Raw genomic sequence first — 18,430 nt, forward strand, 5'->3', positions numbered from 1 at the left:
AAAATATTAATAAGTTATTTTCCAGCTCATTTTCCATGACATAACCAAACACTGGAAAGTATTTTCCAACTTATTTTTTATTACACTATCAAACATCAGAAAATAATTTATTTTCCTGAAATTTATTTTCTTGAAATTCACTTTTTAAAACAAAATAAACAAACAGTAATAGTTGCTAACCATTGCCATTCCTAGGGCGAAATGATATTACTATTGTGGTCTTACTAATAAGATTATAAGACCACTAAAACAATTGTGGTTTATTCTTCACTATACACCGTTTAGTTCCTTTCCACTCTATTGCAGACCCAATTGATGGATTCAACTCTCCATCTTCTATAGATTGCTGGCTTCAATTCCTTACTGCCATGCTTTCACATCTGCTGCTTGTGCTCTGCATTGTTGGGTTTAGTCGCAGCATCAACAGCAGCCCAGGTTTCGGAAATGGAGGAGGAGACGACAGGAAGGTTTTGATTGTAGGGGAGGAACTGTGGAAGCAAACTATTCCTTTGCAACTGGGTTCTCGAGTTTACGAGCTGCAAGGGCTTAAATCACATACTTGGTATGAAGTGAAGATATCGTATCCAGCTTCTGTATGTATATTTTCCTTTTCTTTTTGGTTGGTTTTTTTCATGATTCTGATTCTGATTGTGAGTCGTTGATTTCCAATTTGTTGAATAATAGATACCTGCTAGCTTTACTATACAATTGAAGAAAGATGATTCTGACCCCGGAATGAACCGGGTTGCAAGAAGATTGTTAAATACTGAGAAACTGATTTTCATGACTGATGTTATTCTTGATAGCAATCAGGTTGGTTGGTTTTTCTAATACATTTTTTCACTCTTACATCATGATCTGATTAGGAGGGTGGTTTTTCTTCATCTTTTTTTCTTTTTTTCATGCAGAGTAAATTGTGTGTTTTGGTGAGGGTGGAGCCAGAGGGGGTAGTGGCAATACCAAATGTAGAGGAGAGGAAAGACATCACATTCAATATAGGTAAGGCAAATTAGATTCATGTAATTTGCATAATGATAAAATTCTCTATTTTGAGTGTTTGTTTTTGCTCTTTGAAATTTGAATATGAGTGGCACTGCATGCTCACAGCATTTTAATAGAAGTCTGCTTCATATAACAACTCCTGGAATTATTGTCTATTGTCGCTTCGGAATTTCGTTAAGCTAACCGGTTTCTCATTTGTTAGTTTCTTCATTTATAATTGATGATTGTGACCCTTTTTTAAGTTCACATGGATTCTTGTTTTTTTTTCCACCTTTCTTGTCAATCTATCTATCTTGCCAATCTTGGGGTTTCATCTGTGACATTTTTTAGGCAATCATTATATTTGCAGTGGTGGTAGTGTCACTTTATGTGTCATTTCAATCTGCAAACTTTTTTTGTGATATCGCTTTAAGGAAGCAAGTTCACATTGCATTTTGCTAATGCCACCAGCATAACAATATTGATTTCTGTTGAAGTCGTAAAAAACTCCAGATATAAATTGGGCTTTTCATGGCTGTGTTTTGGGCTGGTGACTGGTTTTGAATATAGGTTCTTACCTCTGATTTGGGTTGTACCTGAAAAACAAATCCTCTTTGGATATAGGACACTCCGATGCTTAAGTATAAGTGTAGTTGTCCTTGATGCTTAAGTTAGCAGGTGTAGGAGAAGAAGTAATGTATGAGAGAAATGAGAGAATGTATGTGTTCTTAACTTGTTCAAGAATGAATTGTCCAATTTTTTTTCTATTTACCTAGTGACCTAGGGTATTTAGAGACCTTGGTTACCTTACCTCATAAGGCGAGCATGGAGACTGGTGTTATCGTTACCTTAGGGCGAATGGAGTTGCAGTACAAATGATTAGTTGTAGATAGAATGTAGTGTCTGACTTTGTCATTGATGGAGAGATTGATGATTGTCGGTGCCATATGAGCAGGAAATAACCATTGGTGAGAGAGGAGGTACATGCTCTGCATGGAAAATTTTGTGTGCACGCCGCTGCATTCTGACTTCTCAAAACTCGAAAATACGTTGAGGTGTATGCCCGAGTTTGGTATTGGATAGCCTGTGTGGTGAGAAAGGGTGAGAGGGGGAGAGAAGGTGTGTGAGAAGAGAGGGAGAGAGAGAATGTGGGTGAGAGAAAATGTGTGGGAGAGAGAAAGAAAGAGAGGGGGTGAGAGAGAAGAGAGAGAGAGGAGAGAGTGGTCGTTCAGGCCAGGAAATCCTAGCACAACCAGGAATTTAATAATATTTTTTTAAGAAATTCCTGCACCATCAACATCTTAGGGCCTTCTGAGCAGACCTAAGTTGATTTGTTACTCATTACAGTTTTCAATTTGTTCCAAGATGAGCAATTTTGAGTGATATTTGGAGTTGGTTCGAAATTGCTAGATTTCTTCTAAGACAACTTGTTATCTTTGGGTTTCATTTGCTTTCTTTACTTCGTTGTTGTATCTTTTCACAAGATGTCAACAAGCTTCGCTTTTTACAATAGCCGCTTCCTTGTTTCATTTTCTATTTCCATTGCTATCCAGACGTGTTACCCATTAGTTAACTGAGATTGTGCTTTTTTCATCGCAAGAATTGTTGGGTGTCATGCTTCTTGATTCCTAATGTTGCCATACAGCCAAGGTATCCTTTACAGATACTGCATGAAATTTGTTATGTTTCATCGCTCTATATTGTGAAGCTTATGTTTCAGCCATAATGCTTATGATCTCACAATTTCACGAATAAAGACATGTTACATATTACACTGACCAATAACTCTTTTTTCTATCCTTTCCATATTCTTAATAGTTCTTTTGTATGACAGTTTGTGATGAACTATTATTGGGAATCCCACACAAGGCTTGGTGGGTAGTAGTCTTGGTAGTGCTCTGTTTGGGAGTGGCATTCATCATTCCTCATTTTCTTCCATCGTGTCTACTGCTGAGGGATAGAAGGCGAGAAACATTGAATCAGAGTGTTTCCAAAGAATCTTGATTTCAGAATCATTGCCTGTGTTACGTTTTGCAATAGGTAACGGATGTCCTCTAGTGGCGTGTTCACTGCTTTTGATGTAGAATTGTCATGTCATTTGCTTGTTTTTGGTCATAGGAATAGGAGATTAACATGTCATGCATGACCTTGTTGTGTAGTTTTACTCGGTTGATGTTTTCATTATTCGGGCAGTAATAGTTTGAGCAGACAATCTCCCCCGTAAATCCTATTTGTTGTTGGAAGTTTAGCATGACCTCTGGTACTGTCCTATTGAATATTTCAATTCGTTTCATTGGAGTTCTGATGCATCTGTGAGGTTCCTTGGGGAAATTTTGATTGGATGTCATGAACTTTCCACAATGTACATGCCTCCTCTCAACCATGAAGCATATAATGCTCCTCACAAGACGCTCCTCCAGCAAGGTGGTCAGTAATTTCTCCTGCTTTTGCAATTGCAATGGACAGAGCACTTTGTTCTTGCTTCCGTTAGTCTCCTTTTCTTTCAGGAAACATTAGGCCTCCATTAGATAACTTTTCTTTTATGACTTCTCATGTTTCTGAAACTTGTGAAGCATTTGAACATTGCCGTATTTCAAGAAAAAGTATCTCTTACTTTTCATTCCCATTTCCATAAGAATGAACACTATGATTTGCATTTTGAACAGAGGCATGAATACAACAGCATCTATGTAATAACTTCTGTCTTGAAAGTTTTTTGGCGGTTTCATACAATAGCCACGATTCCTCTCGATTTCTATATACAACTTGCAGTTTAAAATCATGGTGTTTTTTTTTAAGCAAATGACTATTCTCGAGATTAGTTGGTGCAGTCTTCCTTTGGGTATAGACGTTCTGTGGTTTGATGCAGAATGGTCATTCTATAGCAATGCAGAAAGACGCCACCTTGATCTCTCGTTATTTTAGGTCCAAGAGGCTGCCACCCAACGTGGGTTTTCGCTTTTGTACACAAGATTGAGAAAAAAAGAGAAGGAAAGCAAGATCTACACAATGCAGCTTGTTTTTTTTAAGATAAAACTTGATTATTTCCTGTTATTACAAACAGAAGTGGGATTTATTGACACACCGAAATCATCAGCTGCAAATTAAACGAGGAGAGCATTACAACTACGTAATAAGAAACTGACAACCAAAACACATTAACCCAGGCAAACCCACCACCTCTTTCAATTAATTAAGAAGTTTGAGTATGACTAGATTCTTGAACCTTCTGTCTCACATTCTGACCGCACTCTTTAGCTCTATCTTTCATATCCTTGGCCGTTTCTGCTATCCTCCCTCCAGCATAATCCAGCTTATCAGCACCAGGTGGATGCTTACCAGTCACATAGTTATATATCCACAGCGATACCATTATAGCAGCCAAGCCACACCCACTTGAGAAAAAGAACCCAGAAGCTACCAAGAAAACAACAATCGCTGCCGGGACTAAAATTGGACTAGACAGCACCAGAACTGGTGTGGCCACGACCAAGGCTATAACTGTCCCAGTCAAAGTTAACCCGGACAACACCAACAGTGCTGCACCTATTGTCCCTGCAGTCATAAACTTCACCGCCTTGCGTGAAGTTGGTTGTCCTGAAGATGGCTCGTACCTCGACATGGGCCTTGATCGATCAGGCATGACTTCCTTTCGTGAGCGACACACACAGCAATGACTGGGAAAATAAGAGCAAACGTTTTCCCACCCTTCTTATGATGATGTTGTGTTGGGTGTCGGGTATTATAGGGAGGCGGAGATAAGGAACGTGGCAGGGTGTGAAGGTGTATCACCTCGTGAAGTGTACTAAAGGGTAAGGTGGCGCCTTGAAGATGGTGCGGGGATGGTAGGCGGTCCGTGGTGGTGTGGAGTGGATAGTCTCGTGGCGTTTGTTCGGGGAATGGGCAGCTTTGCATGTAATGTGAAATTCAAGAATGCCTGACACGTCTCAGTATTGAAGTTTTTGAGGAGTCCAGTCTGGCCCGTTCATAGACAAATTAACGAGCCCATGGATTTTCAGCTGTCCAGTATTTTATTTGGAGTCCTATTGATTTATCCAATAGCCTAGCAGCTAAACAGTAAACACCGCACATTACATTAATTTAAATTCATTATAAACGTGAGAGATTATAGTTTATAAGAATCAGCGTATATGATTTTATCATGGTTTCCTCCTCCTCCTCCTCCTCCTCCTCCTCCTCCTATTATTATTATTATTATTCACAAATTCAAGTTTTATTATTATTATTATTATTATGAAGATTATTATATTGATTTAATTAAATCACGAAACAATCATGTGATGTATTTGCTTCATCTATTTATAATAAAAAAATTTCACAATAAAAAAATCATATGAATCATAACACACACATAGAGTATACATATACTCGTATAAAATTATGAGTTTCATTTCAATCAGTATTAATTAAACAATTAAAATAATTAGGGTGTTTTTAAGTCAACATCATTGTTTATAAACAGCGAAGTCGTTTTTCTTCTTCTTTTTTAATTTTGTTTGTTGACTTTTTTAATTTAATCTTTTTCTGATCAAATTTCATGAGCCAAAATTTTAGATTGCAATAAAAAGGATAAAATTAAAAGACGAGGGACAAAATATAAAACATGAAGAAAATACACGGTCAATCTTGAAGCTTTTAAAATTTTCATTTTAGTCCAAAAGTTTATTATTTTGTTTATTTTCAGTCTATGAGTTTTAGAGATGAGAGAGAAACTTGTCATTTAACGATGAAGAAGAGAGAAAATTGTTGATTGGTCACGTCCTCGTCATCAAAAATAAAGATATTTATGTTACTAAGTTCTTATTCTCAAGAGGAGTTCAATAGACGTAAGCTTTCTTTCTAAACATGGTGGAAAAAGTAACTTGACTTCCATTTGATTTATTTTAATTTGTTTGATTTTTATTTTTTTAAGTGATTTTAGAGTGTTTTAGGGTTGTTAAGTGTTTTTTTTTTTTGTTTATATGATATTTTGGAGGTGTTTTCAGATAATAATAAGTTGTTGAAAATAGAATTTTGATGCTTCAAGAACAAAAACTATGATTTTTCAATCAATGAGGTGACTAGTCAATGATATGTTGCCGCTATTCAAAAATGTTTTTTAGTTACATGATACTTCAAAAAAATTAATTTGAATTGTACTGATTTTTTTCCACTTGTATTTTATATGAATTAATTGTATTAGTATGGAGTTTTTATAAAAATAGAGATTAATTTTTATTAGCAATAACATTTATTCGCTAAGGTACAATAAATAAAAATAATTAAAAAAGACATCTGATATAAAATACTTAAAAGTGCATTTATAATTATTAGCTTCCTGCTGTAATATTTGATTAGTGTTAACAACTATTTTTTTATTTATAAATTCATATTTTTTTTAGTTTATTTTATAAAGTACAAATAACATCTTTTTGTTTATAAATTAAAAAAAATCATGATAAATTTTTAATTTTCATGTTAAAAATTGATTTAAAATCATGTTCAAAACATTATGTTTGCAAAGTCATGATATTATAAGAAAATATAAATGATGTGGAGGATTCATTATGCAAAACATGTTGTGGATCCCCTCACAAAATACTATGAATCCACTATTCACAACAATTTTTATCCTTTTTTTTTCTTTAGTCCTTATAGATCCAAATTATATGTGAATTTAAGCTAATTTATAAGGAGAATATGAATTCAAAACACAGGGACCAAAGTGAATAAATAACAAAGGAAATTGTGGCTTTTTAACTTTAGGGTGAAATACACCCCAAAAAACCCAAAAAAAACATGTTATCGAGGACAATTCAGTAATTTCATAACGATCCATTTGTTATTGTCAACATTAAAAGAGGCAATTATATTTTTTGCTTTTATAATGTATAGTAAAATGATCATTAACCCTTAGATTCTGAATTTTTTAAAGATTATGTTCAGGGGTTTTTTTATTTTTTATTTTTAAATAACAGTAAAATGACTTGCATGTCCTTGAAAGTGGCTTTTCTATATCTTATTTTCAGGGGTATTTTTGTATTTGCACTCAAGCTTTTTGTTATTATCATGTTGGTTTAAGGGATTGTTTGTAACTTAATATATTAAAATATTATTAAAAAAAATTGATGATACATGCGAAGTTGTTTGGATGATAAATATAGCCTCCCGCTACAGCGTTTGACTATAAAAATGAAGTTATAGTAGCCATGCCACACCTCCCTGAAAAAAAGAAGCCAGCGGTGATGAAAAACATGACGATTCCAGCTGAGATCGCGAAGTAGCAGGAGGCTGCTTTTGTTTCAACAGTAAACAATGGGTAACATATATTTACGTACTGTGCATGCTAATTAATTAGCATGCACAGTGTAACTTGCATACACTGCACACTGTATGCATGTTACACTGTTCATGCTGATTAATTCGCATGAACAGTGTAACATGCATACAGTTCCAGTTAGACCGGTTTCGGCCAAATCGGTTCCGGTTCAAAACTTAAAATACATTGAATCAGGTTCAACCCAGTAAATTAAAAATAATTTTTAATTTTTTAATTGTTTTTTATTCGAAAAACTAGTGTTTAACATTATTTAATGACACTACATAAATTAGACAGAGATCGCTTGATAAAATAGCATTTGTAGAATTTGATCGCAATCCTAATTTCGTTCTTGATTATATTTTACCTGATGTTATTGCGCGCTTAAAAAACCAAAAAAACTGTAGTTCTTGTCGGATGTATTTCATACGTGATGGAATTGTAGATATTTTAATGAAACAATAAAAAATATTTTATATAAAGTATTATTTATTTCATGATGTAATAACAAAAGTTAAATCTACAATATTTAAATTAAAAACTATCAATATTAATATATATTTTTTAAAATTATTTTATAACCTCAATTTCAAAAGCATTCTTAACCAAACACATTAAACTACTTTTTCTTCAACCTCAATTTCAACCACAGTTTTAATCAAACACCTATTTTTTCAAACTAACCTCAACTAAAAATATTTTTTATAAAATAATTTTTTTTAAATCATAACCATAATAGCTACCGCAATACCAAACATATTCTAACTAGTACCGGGGTGGCCATGATGAGAAAGAACTAAACATGCCCCGGTATAGCATATCCCGGCAAAAAAACAAGAGAGTTACACTTACACCCACTGCGGATATTTGTCAAGAGCCTCAACACAGGCTGGCGGGACGCTGGCTTTGATTGATCAAACATTATCAACAGTTAATTTATGTGTTTGGTTGTAGGCTTAATTGATACTACGAATTTGGGAGATCAAGTGATTTGAAGCATAGGGAGGAGTTCGGCAACAAAGTAAGGGAGGGAGGAGTTCAGCTGCTGGAGAGATTTTAAATTAACTTTTAACATAAAAAGAGATTAATGTGATAATATGATAGACGTATTTTTTTTACATAACTATATTGTTAGTTAAGAATTGAATAGTTGTAGGGTGCATTTAATAAAACAAAATTAAAATTATGTAAATTAACAAATTGTTAAAATAGTTGTTAATGGTAGTTAAAATTTAAAGTGAAAAGCTAAAAAATAGATGCATATAGAGATTTTTTTATCTTTTAAAAATAAAATTTATATTTAATTAATGTCGGCAGCAATAAAGTTTTGGCATAAATGTAATGATTTAAATATTACAGAAAAAATATGATCTATTATCTAAGTAGTTTAGGAGCAAGGATTATATATTGAATAATCGGTTAATATTTTAATTTTAACAATCTGATTTACTTCTTTTGATTAAGGTGGCCGATACTTGATAGGCCAAAATGGCTAATGGTTGGTACTTATATATATATATATATATATATATATTAGGATTTTCTTTTGTTCAAACAGGTATAATTTTTAAAGAGAAAAATGATATTTTAAAAAGATAAATTATAAAAATATATATGTCAAAACTATTGAAAGTAAAGGGATTATGAACTTGCTTTATTTGAAGGATTCACATTATTTTTATAATTCATGAATCTTGTCTTTTTTTTATAGAAAGAACATGTCGGAATGTTATCTTGTCCTAATGTTTTCATCTTACACATTATTAATGAGAAAAAATTACAGGTCCTTCTTAAAACTTTTATACAACTAGAGGTGTAAAAAGATTAATATATTTAACTTTAATATTTTATGTTAAGAATTTCAAAATATAAAATAAATGTTTTTGAACCTCTATAACCCAGTTTATAGCAAAAAAAAAAAAAACTTACTCATAAGTTACTCACTCAAAGACAAATTTATAAACCAAAATTTGGCAGACCAGAATTTTTAGTTTCTCTCCTCACAAATTTTTAGTTTCTAGTTTTTAGTTTTTAAAAACTTATTTTTCAACTTGTCAAAAATAAAATTTTAATAAACTAAATTCTAATTTTAAAACACTTCAAAATCATTTTAAAAATAAAAAAATAAACTAATAAAAAAAACCTAAATGGGCGGATTTATGGAAAACACCATTTCCTTTTATGAATACGAATCATTGACACAAAAGTATTAACTTTTAATTAAACCAACGTAATTTTCAAACGAAAATTAATTAAGTTACACCAATTGAAGAGCACAATTACCCTGTTAGAAACCTTCAACACTCATGTAATTATATAATCAGTTGGCTTTTGAAAAAAGATGCCCCAAAACACAGGTATTTTTTTGCCTTCACAGTGGAACCCATAAAATATAATGCCGTCGGGCCGTCCAAAGAATTTTTAGTGCTAACTCACGTCTTATTCTCCACTTAACCTTTTGAAAAAGCCCAATCACACGTACAGTTCACATGTCAGTAACCATGAATGTCACTGCTCTGTCACATTAGACTTTCCGCTTTCCAAGACCCAATCCAAGCCAACGCTCCTATACGTAAAAAAAAAGTCAAAACAATTTGAAAAAGGAAAATAAGAGGGATTGGTCCCACGTACCAATTCGACCGTTGCAAAAAAAGGTGTTCTTAGGAACCCCCCATTTTCTTCTCCGTCTCTCATCGATCTCGCAAAATCTCACTCTCTCTTGAAAAAAACTCTTCTCTCTCTTCCTCTCTCTAAAAATATTTCTCTAATGGCGATTGCTTCAGATACCCAACCCCAAGAGAAGGTAATTTCTTGTAAAAGGTCATGACCAGTTTAACTTGATTTCAAAATCTAGGGTTTTTGTTCTCTCATCTTGTAAAGGAACCGGTTCTTTTCTTTAATTTCTCTTTTATAGATCGAAATTGAATCTTTTCGTTAGTTTATATTTAGGGTTTTGAATTGTGGGTTTTTTTTATTTTTAATTTTGGTACAGGCCAGTACTGAGGTATCAGGAGAAGAGAAGAAGAGATGGACGCTAAATGATTTTGATATAGGAAAGCCACTTGGACGTGGAAAGTTCGGTCATGTTTACTTAGCCAGAGAAAAAAGGGTGAGTTTTTCAGTTTCATTGATGATAAAAACCCTTTATTTTTATCTAATTAAATTTGAAATCTGTGCTTATTATTGTTCATAAATTGGAGCTTATATGTGAATTTATTTGGGTTCTCTTGTGTTAAAATGAATTTTTAATTTTTAGGTTTTTTGATTTTTGGGTTACCTTAGAAAATTTAAGGAAACTAGCAGGATTTTGTTTTAACTGATCATTGTACAATCAATTGATCTTTTAATGTTTGTTGCTGGTTCAGAGCAATCATATTGTGGCTTTGAAGGTTCTGTTTAAGAGTCAGTTGCAGCAATCACAGGTTGAACATCAGCTCCGTCGCGAAGTTGAAATCCAAAGTCATCTTAGGCATCCCAATATATTGCGCCTTTATGGTTACTTTTACGATCAGGTGTGTTTCTTACGATCCTCGTTTGATTTTTTGAAAGTGTTTGGTAAATTTGACTGATTTGTGTTTTTTCTACCTGAAATTGTGGCAGAAACGAGTTTATTTGATATTAGAATATGCAGCCAAAGGTGAACTCTACAAAGAATTGCAAAAGTGTAAATACTTCAGCGAAAGACGTGCTGCTACTGTGAGTTATTTTTAAGCCGTCTCTTTCAATTATCTTCAGTTTACTTGTCCTACTGTTAATACCCTTGTGCCAGCATGTTTTACCTTCAGTTAATTTGCTTCAAACCATGATTTTTCCTTCAACTTCCTATTTGAGACACGAAAATTACATTTTGCACTGTCATGTCTGATCATGCGAATACTGATTAGTCATGTTGGGTGTGGATTTGGTAAATGTGGCAGTATGTTGCGTCATTAGCCCGGGCACTGATTTATTGTCACGGCAAGCATGTAATACACAGAGACATCAAGCCAGAGAACCTGTTAATAGGTGCACAGGTGATATGACAGCTATTCTTGATAGAATTTCCGATATCTATTAGATGATTGATTGAATTATATGTGCTCATAAACAAAGTTAACATTGATTTCTGTTATCAGGGTGAGCTCAAGATTGCAGATTTTGGTTGGTCAGTGCACACTTTTAACCGCAGGCAGACAATGTGTGGTACATTGGACTACCTCCCACCAGAGATGGGTATGTATGTAAGCCATTGGATTTAAAGGCCAATGGAGCTTCCTGTTTTTATTCTTGGATTTGTATTGGGGTCACTTGTATGGTTTGATTTGAGTGAAGGCATTCATATACCATTTGATTATGTGAAGGAAATGGTTTTTGAATAATCTTGAAACAGCTCTTCCAAAGCAATAACTTTATCTGATTCCATTGAAAAATAATTGTTATGGTATTCTGTTGATGGTGCAGTGGAAAGTGTAGAGCATGATGCGAGTGTTGATATATGGAGCCTGGGTGTTTTGTGCTATGAATTTTTATATGGTGTTCCTCCATTTGAGGCCAAGGAACACTCAGACACATACAGAAGGTAAGCATGAATTGGAGAAATGAAAGAAAATGAAGAAAACTGCAAAATATTCCTTCGTTCAGAATACATAAATACTTATCCAATTTAAAGGCAATGAAGGGTCCTAAATGCTTCTCATTTTTTATATTGATCACTTGCTAATTGCATTTCTCATATTGTTCTCTCATTAAGAGTCTCTTGCTTCTGTGCTATAAACAAGAAACAAGAATAAAGTGTGATTTGTTGAAACCTTTGCTATTGAATTTATTTCTATTTTACTTTTTTTTTGTGGCATTATTTAGAGCAAACTTATAATCCTCGTTTTACTCTGTGTTGCTGATACCTGTTACCTTATCAATAGGATTGTGCAAGTGGATCTAAAGTTCCCTCCAAAACCAATTGTCTCTTCTGCAGCAAAGGACCTTATTAGTCAGGTGAAAAATCATTTCTTGCTTTTTTAACCCACAGTGGCTGCTGCATCTTCCATGGTAGAACTTAATTTGAATTTCAACATTATAAATTAATTACCCAAAATACGTTGGAGATGGGATTGAAAGCTGTGATTAGACCTTGCTAGCAGAATTAATTAACAATGCAGGAAATAATATTATGTTATCACTTTTAGAAGGATCTGTACTCATTCTCTTTTGTATTTTTTTTCCCTCTTCGAACAATAGATGCTTGTAAAGGATTCTGCAGAGCGCCTACCGTTACATAAGCTACTTGATCATCCCTGGATTGTTCAAAATGCTGATCCCTCTGGCATCTTTAGGGGTTGATTTGTCTTTCTCTAGATGCCTAACTGTTTCAAGGACCAATGGTGCAAGATCATAGAGAAGAACGCAAAGAACCTCCAGGCGAGAGGTCTGTGTGAATTTGTGAAGAACCGGATCATTGTAACTTTTTCTTGTAAGAGCTCATTGCTCATGTTGTCTCCAAGCTCTATAGAACAAAAAAAACTAATGGTTTGTTGAATCTATTTCAATTCAATTTTATGTTAATATAGGGGCACATTCTCTTCTTTCTAGATCTTCCATTCTTTCCATTTCCAGTTCCAACAACACTACACTTTCTAAATTACAGCACCTTTTTTTTTTGTGACATGTACAGCACAATTGTTTTAGAACAGTATTCAGTAGTGCGACTTTGCGGGGAAGAGAACGCAAAAAGGTCAAAAAAAAACAGAAAATGGGTGCCCGTTTGGCACCCATTCAGACGTTATTGTTGATCATTTAACCATGCCTGTTTCTGATTTCAACAGCATGAAACAGTACTGCAACTTCATAGGCAATTGCTCTTTTTGCGAACTGTTAACACAGCTTTCTATTCACAGCATGTGCCAACAGCAACGAGATTTATTTGTTTTTTCTTCTGTTGGGGGATGACTAGGACCTGATATGCCTAATTAACTTACCAAGCCGCATATATAATCATGTAAACAAATCATCTTAGATAAAAAATTTGTAAAAAATTATAAATCAATCAAAACAAAGGCTGCATCTGAGAAACAGAGCAGAAAGTGAAACTTCCCCCTTGAGCAAAATAATTTTCTCACTATTTTACGCTGTTAAAAAGTTTCTGCACGGGCCTGTGGCCACTGCTGAATATAAACATCGCAAAAAGATAAACAGCAAGGACAACTTGATTTAAAAATCTTAAGATTTGATCAGACATATCCAGAGAAATTCCCACCAAGAACATGTTTAAGAAAAGATCCGCCCACACAACAAATAAATATTACGATGCAAATCCAAAGATAACAACTCCTGTGACCTGAGGTTTAGCTTGTATGATGTTGGTTGGAAGTGGCTGATGGTGATATCATTCTAGGAATCTCTCAATATTAGTGATTGTTCTCACATCTGTCACCATGCAATAACTGGGTTGGAGGTTTGTACTGATTTTTCTTGCTTTCGGCAACAACTCTGGGGCTTATGAAGCTTGGTTGGTTAGTTGAAGAAAGGAGTCTTGCCCACATCCTGTCAGTAATCACAACCTGGTTCTGCCTCTCATTAATGCGCTGAAAACAAAAATGAATAAATAACTCCAACAGTAAGCATTGGTGTCAAAAATCAACATCTTTTCCAAAAGACATCCTATCACAGATAGAAGTTGATCAAAGTAAATGATACAGAACAAAGGAAGAGAGAGCTGAGACTTGCAGCTGTGATTGCAAGGCTTTGAATTTATGGTAGTAGTCAAGAGGCAGAGGCAAACAATGTAAAATTTCCAGTCAGTGTCAAGTTAGTGGGCTTCTGACAGGAAAAAAACAAAAATCTATAACAGCTGATGATTTTTTATCAGTTATTTCCACAATATTAAGTATAATTGTTATTTTGGTACATAAAGGAATTTACCTCAAAAGGAATGTAAGAATGTCGACCATTGACAGGTCCGACTGTAAAGCCTGTATATCCAGCCATTGCTCCATGAACTGCACTTTGAGCAAGGAGTGAGCAGTAGACATTATCGGATGCATTACCTGGAACAGCACGAATCATGTATGTAGGATCTGCAAGATGGTTGGGTCAAAGTTACGCCTTTGCACCTGAATTGAGATATAGCATAAAAACAATAAACAAAGAACGTTAATATAAGTCACGTACCTATATATTTGAGAGTGATGGCCATCTTCTGTACTCTTGCAAAATGATCCTGCACAGAAGTTTAAAAGAGGACAATAAATTAGCCAGTGGAGAAATTCCTATAAATCATAAAATTTGCAAAGAATGTTCATCATCAGAACTTCTCGTCTGAGAGTACAAAAATGTATATGGTATTTGAAGATCAACACATTATGATGACTCTTTATCAAAGATACGAAGAGGCATTGAAATTCTAAGAGCTTGAGGTCATCATACCATGGTATATATAGATTTAAAATTCAATAAAAGAAGAGCTCTTACACACACACACAAAAATAAGTGAAATGTTTATGAAGCCATTCAGGAATAGAAGCAAATCATGAAGTAGACAACAACTATTAATTGACAAATTTCTATCTTTTGTATGTATAATATGTTAATCAAATGATCATCATGCTAAGCATTACTTAGAATGATTTTCTTGTAAAAGTAACATATCATTTAAAAGACCTTTGCTAGGATTAAAAAGAAAAGATAAAAAAGGATTGCTTCATCAGCTGCATAAGAAAACGGGAAAAGTAAATTACTGATTGCTTAACAAGGCTAACCTATTGTGATTTCATAAGATAGCCATGAAATTGAAAGTCACCAAGAAATCACAAAAACAGGGAACAAAAGTGATAATAATATGAGATTATCTCTAAATTTTCTGTCAAGTATTACATTAATTTTATGAGATATCCATAACCCAACATCTTGAAGCAGATTGTTTCCTGAAGCATCTTGCTGGTTCATAGATTGCAAGTACTTTGCAAGAAGATCCTGTCCTGCTCCTTCAGCGACAACGATAACCATGTGTCCATTTTCTTTAATTCGACGTTTAATGAATTCAAATAGTCCACCTTTTCCTTCAAGATAGAAGGGTGATTCAGGAATCAAACAGCAATCCACATCCCGGCTAGCAAGAGTTGCATGCATTGCAATGAAACCTGCATCCATAATTCCCAATAGATTGGAGAGATGGTAAAACAACACATGGAGAGGTCTAATGTGTGACATGGTTGTCAGAGATTGTATCTGTCTATGCCTCAACTTACCACTGTGGCGACCCATCAGCTTCACAATGCCAATGCCATTCTCGAAACTTCCAGCCTCAACATGGGCTGCATTAATTGCACGTTGAGCCTACTCGACTGCAGTATCAAAACCGAAGGACCTGTCGATGACCTGAATCATAATAAGGACACTCAATGCAACATATTTCTCCAATACTTAATGTGGGTTGTGCAGAAACATGACAGGAAAGAATTCAACGATATCACAACTAAAGATGTGTCAATGAAAGTACAGGAATGTCATTATCGATGGTTTTGGGAATTCCAGCAACTGCAACGTTGAGACCGCGTCTTCTAATTTCCTGAACATCAAGAAGCACTTTGTTCAAAATTTAGCAAACACATTAAGGTAATGATGTGTACAGTCAGATAATCAAAGGCATTGAGAGATGGAAATCACATCGCGAAATGAAAAGCAATATCACAGATGTACAAATGGTATGCCAGAATGTTAAAAAGATCTGTCAACACAGCCTAAGAACATCAGTAGGCATGGAGTAGCAGAGCTAAATGTATACTGAATTCAGAACCTCCTTTTATCCTGAAGCAGCAGTTTTTTGGGTCGAACATGGAAAGAAATACATGATAGGGTGTCAAAATTGGAACCCGCCAACATTCTCAAAAAAAAAAAAAAGCAACCTGCTAAGGATGGTAGCATTGAATTAATTGGTAAGATAATAAAGTAATTCCATCCAAGCTAAATCATCAAAAAACAGTTTTATGCTGACAGTAGCTCAAAATTGCTGAAAAATATGTTGACTAGAGGAGAGGAAAAAATTCAATGGAAAAGTGTGGCTCAACACACATTCAAGAATTCCTTATTATTCAAGCAGCCATAATAATTCAAACTATGTGCCCCATGTGTCTAATATATCATTTTCAGCTAGTGGTATGTTATGCTCGGTAGATCAAAGAAGCCATTGAACAAATCAACTGTTACACATAAAGCTTACCTCATATATCACTGCTGCTCCTTTTTGAGTTCCATCACCTCCAATTATATAAACCTGGACCACAAGAGGAGATGATCAGTGCCTTCACATGGAAAGTGTAGGCCTACACTACAGTGAAAAATGAAATTTAAATTAACAATGCACTCAAAAATTCATTTTTTTGTTTGGCAACTTCAATCTACAAAGAAAGTCCCACCCAATACCAACCTGATTAATCCCCCGATCCTGAATACTGTCAACTATCTTTGATGTGTCATGACCACCTCTTGATGTCCCCAGGATTGTACCGCCACGTTTATGGATGTCATCAACTACCTTAGGAGTTAAATTAATGGTGTTCTTGGCATAGAAACCCCTGTAGCCTCCCTACAATGCGACACAACAGATTCATGCCATTGAGCGTGTGACATTACCAAATTTTGAAGTACAACATCTCAAACTTCGATACATTTCATTTTTTGAATTCACTACCAATACATTCAAATTCTTACCTTGTAAACAAAAGAATTCTAACAATTATAGGAAAAACACCTGAATGCATGCTGTGCAGGAGAAAAATGCAAAAATTGGATTACAAAACTTTGTTTGTGTCAAAACCATGTTTAGGCATCAAATATAATAGAAATCAATCACTCACATCAATCCCAAGGACCTTGGTGACACCATACATATGGTAAAGGCCACACACAATTTCCCTGATCACTGTGTTGAGGCCAGGACATAAACCCCCACATGTTACTATACACGCGCGCACCTCATCTGACTTAAAATACACCTGAGCAGAACAACAAGCTCCTATCAGTGAGGACATAAACACCATAAACACATGATTAATATCAGCGTTTCAACATATTCAGACAGCAATCTGTAAAGGGTAACCATACCTTTTGACGAGGTCCGGCACGTCGAAAGTGTGTCCCTCTTGGACTGCTGTTATGAACAACAATCTAAAAATCATTCATTACAACAAAAACATTAACAGCCAATATCTTTATCAAAAGTTATAAACATCTAACAAAATGAAATCGACATTGACAAGAGCAACTAACCCTTTGAGCAACAGTATCATCCACATTAACAAAGTACTGCCTGAAATCAAATCATTCCATTTTATTTATTGAAATAAAAAATAAAAAAAACCAGCAACTAGTACAATAACCTTAAGACAACAACCGAATCATGATTCATGCCAACTATAAGTCAAATATATGCATATCAAAATTTTTACTCACTTGACTCCTGCATAGGCTGGATTGTCTTGTAACTGATTTGGATACGTCTGCCACAAAAATAAATGAAAATAGAGTTATTATTTATCACACAACGAAATTTATAAATTATGCAAAAGAAAAAATCTCAACTATCAAAAACCTAAATAGTAAATCTCAAATTCATTTTACTGATTAAGCAAGCAAACACGATTGTTAAACAAAAGGAAAAGGAAGTGAAAGGTTTAGTGCTTTGGAGTACAGCGAACAGAAGCAAACAACCAAAAGCACAGATTCGCACATTGATAAAAATACGTATAATCATGCGTCTATGATATAGACGTAAGAGAAATGAAAAGAGAAGGATGACATTACAGGGAGATGCGGAATATAGTCGGTTAAATGAGGCACATCTTCAAGCACATAACCAGCAACACCATTCACTATTTTCATCTGTGAAACTCCAGCCATCTCTGATCTCTTTTATGGGTGCTTGAAGAAGAAGAGGTGGCAGAAAGAAAGAAGAGCATAGTAAGAACTAAGTTACTAAGAAGTAGCTTTTCATAGCTTGCGTTTGTTAAGGGAGTGTGTGTCTATAAGCGACGTCGTGTGTGTCGGGGGGTTTTTGTGGGCGGGGGTATGACGAAACAGGTGGCGTGGGTTTTGAGGAGTCATTTGATAAGACAGGACGCCAACTGGTTTTGGAATTGGTTTATCAAGGATGGTTTTGGT

General features: G+C 34.6%; 3 protein-coding genes and 1 pseudogene across 3 annotated transcripts; 2 read left to right on the top strand and 2 right to left on the bottom strand.

Moving 5' to 3' along the window:
- The first annotated feature begins 221 nt into the window (after positions 1-221).
- Positions 222-3,601, top strand: LOC7462283 (uncharacterized). Its single transcript, XM_024602823.2, has 4 exons — positions 222-593; positions 685-813; positions 909-999; positions 2,816-3,601. Exons 1-4 carry the CDS (start codon positions 369-371, stop codon positions 2,983-2,985), a joined length of 615 nt encoding a protein of 204 aa, XP_024458591.1. The 5' UTR covers positions 222-368; the 3' UTR covers positions 2,986-3,601.
- A 368-nt stretch (positions 3,602-3,969) lies between these two features.
- LOC7470729 (oleosin Ara h 15.0101) lies at positions 3,970-4,895 on the bottom strand. The gene has a single exon (XM_024602824.2). It carries the CDS (start codon positions 4,622-4,624, stop codon positions 4,175-4,177), a length of 450 nt encoding a protein of 149 aa, XP_024458592.1. The 5' UTR covers positions 4,625-4,895; the 3' UTR covers positions 3,970-4,174.
- Positions 4,896-9,934: 5,039 nt separating this feature from the next.
- LOC7462284 (serine/threonine-protein kinase Aurora-2) lies at positions 9,935-12,864 on the top strand. Its single transcript, XM_002308554.4, has 9 exons — positions 9,935-10,103; positions 10,293-10,409; positions 10,666-10,812; positions 10,901-10,996; positions 11,218-11,313; positions 11,416-11,512; positions 11,741-11,858; positions 12,199-12,271; positions 12,515-12,864. The coding sequence occupies exons 1-9, from the start codon at positions 10,068-10,070 to the stop codon at positions 12,614-12,616; spliced, it is 882 nt and encodes a 293-aa protein (XP_002308590.1). The 5' UTR covers positions 9,935-10,067; the 3' UTR covers positions 12,617-12,864.
- Positions 12,865-13,461: 597 nt separating this feature from the next.
- Positions 13,462-18,346, bottom strand: LOC7470730 (ATP-dependent 6-phosphofructokinase 6-like; annotated as a pseudogene).
- Positions 18,347-18,430: the final 84 nt, after the last annotated feature.

The sequence above is a fragment of the Populus trichocarpa genome, chromosome 6, assembly GCF_000002775.5.
Source record: "Populus trichocarpa isolate Nisqually-1 chromosome 6, P.trichocarpa_v4.1, whole genome shotgun sequence".
Classification (NCBI taxonomy): domain Eukaryota; kingdom Viridiplantae; phylum Streptophyta; class Magnoliopsida; order Malpighiales; family Salicaceae; genus Populus; species Populus trichocarpa.

Coding starts and splice junctions, on each gene's coding strand:
- LOC7462283 (XM_024602823.2), top strand. CDS start 369: ATGCTTTCACATCTGCTGCTTGTGCTCTGCATTGTTGGGTTTAGTCGC. Junction 594..684: donor AGATATCGTATCCAGCTTCT/GTATGTATATTT, acceptor GTTGAATAATAG/ATACCTGCTAGCTTTACTAT. Junction 814..908: donor TTATTCTTGATAGCAATCAG/GTTGGTTGGTTT, acceptor TTTTTCATGCAG/AGTAAATTGTGTGTTTTGGT.
- LOC7470729 (XM_024602824.2), bottom strand. CDS start 4,624: ATGCCTGATCGATCAAGGCCCATGTCGAGGTACGAGCCATCTTCAGGA.
- LOC7462284 (XM_002308554.4), top strand. CDS start 10,068: ATGGCGATTGCTTCAGATACCCAACCCCAAGAGAAG. Junction 10,997..11,217: donor GCGAAAGACGTGCTGCTACT/GTGAGTTATTTT, acceptor TAAATGTGGCAG/TATGTTGCGTCATTAGCCCG. Junction 12,272..12,514: donor CAAAGGACCTTATTAGTCAG/GTGAAAAATCAT, acceptor TTCGAACAATAG/ATGCTTGTAAAGGATTCTGC.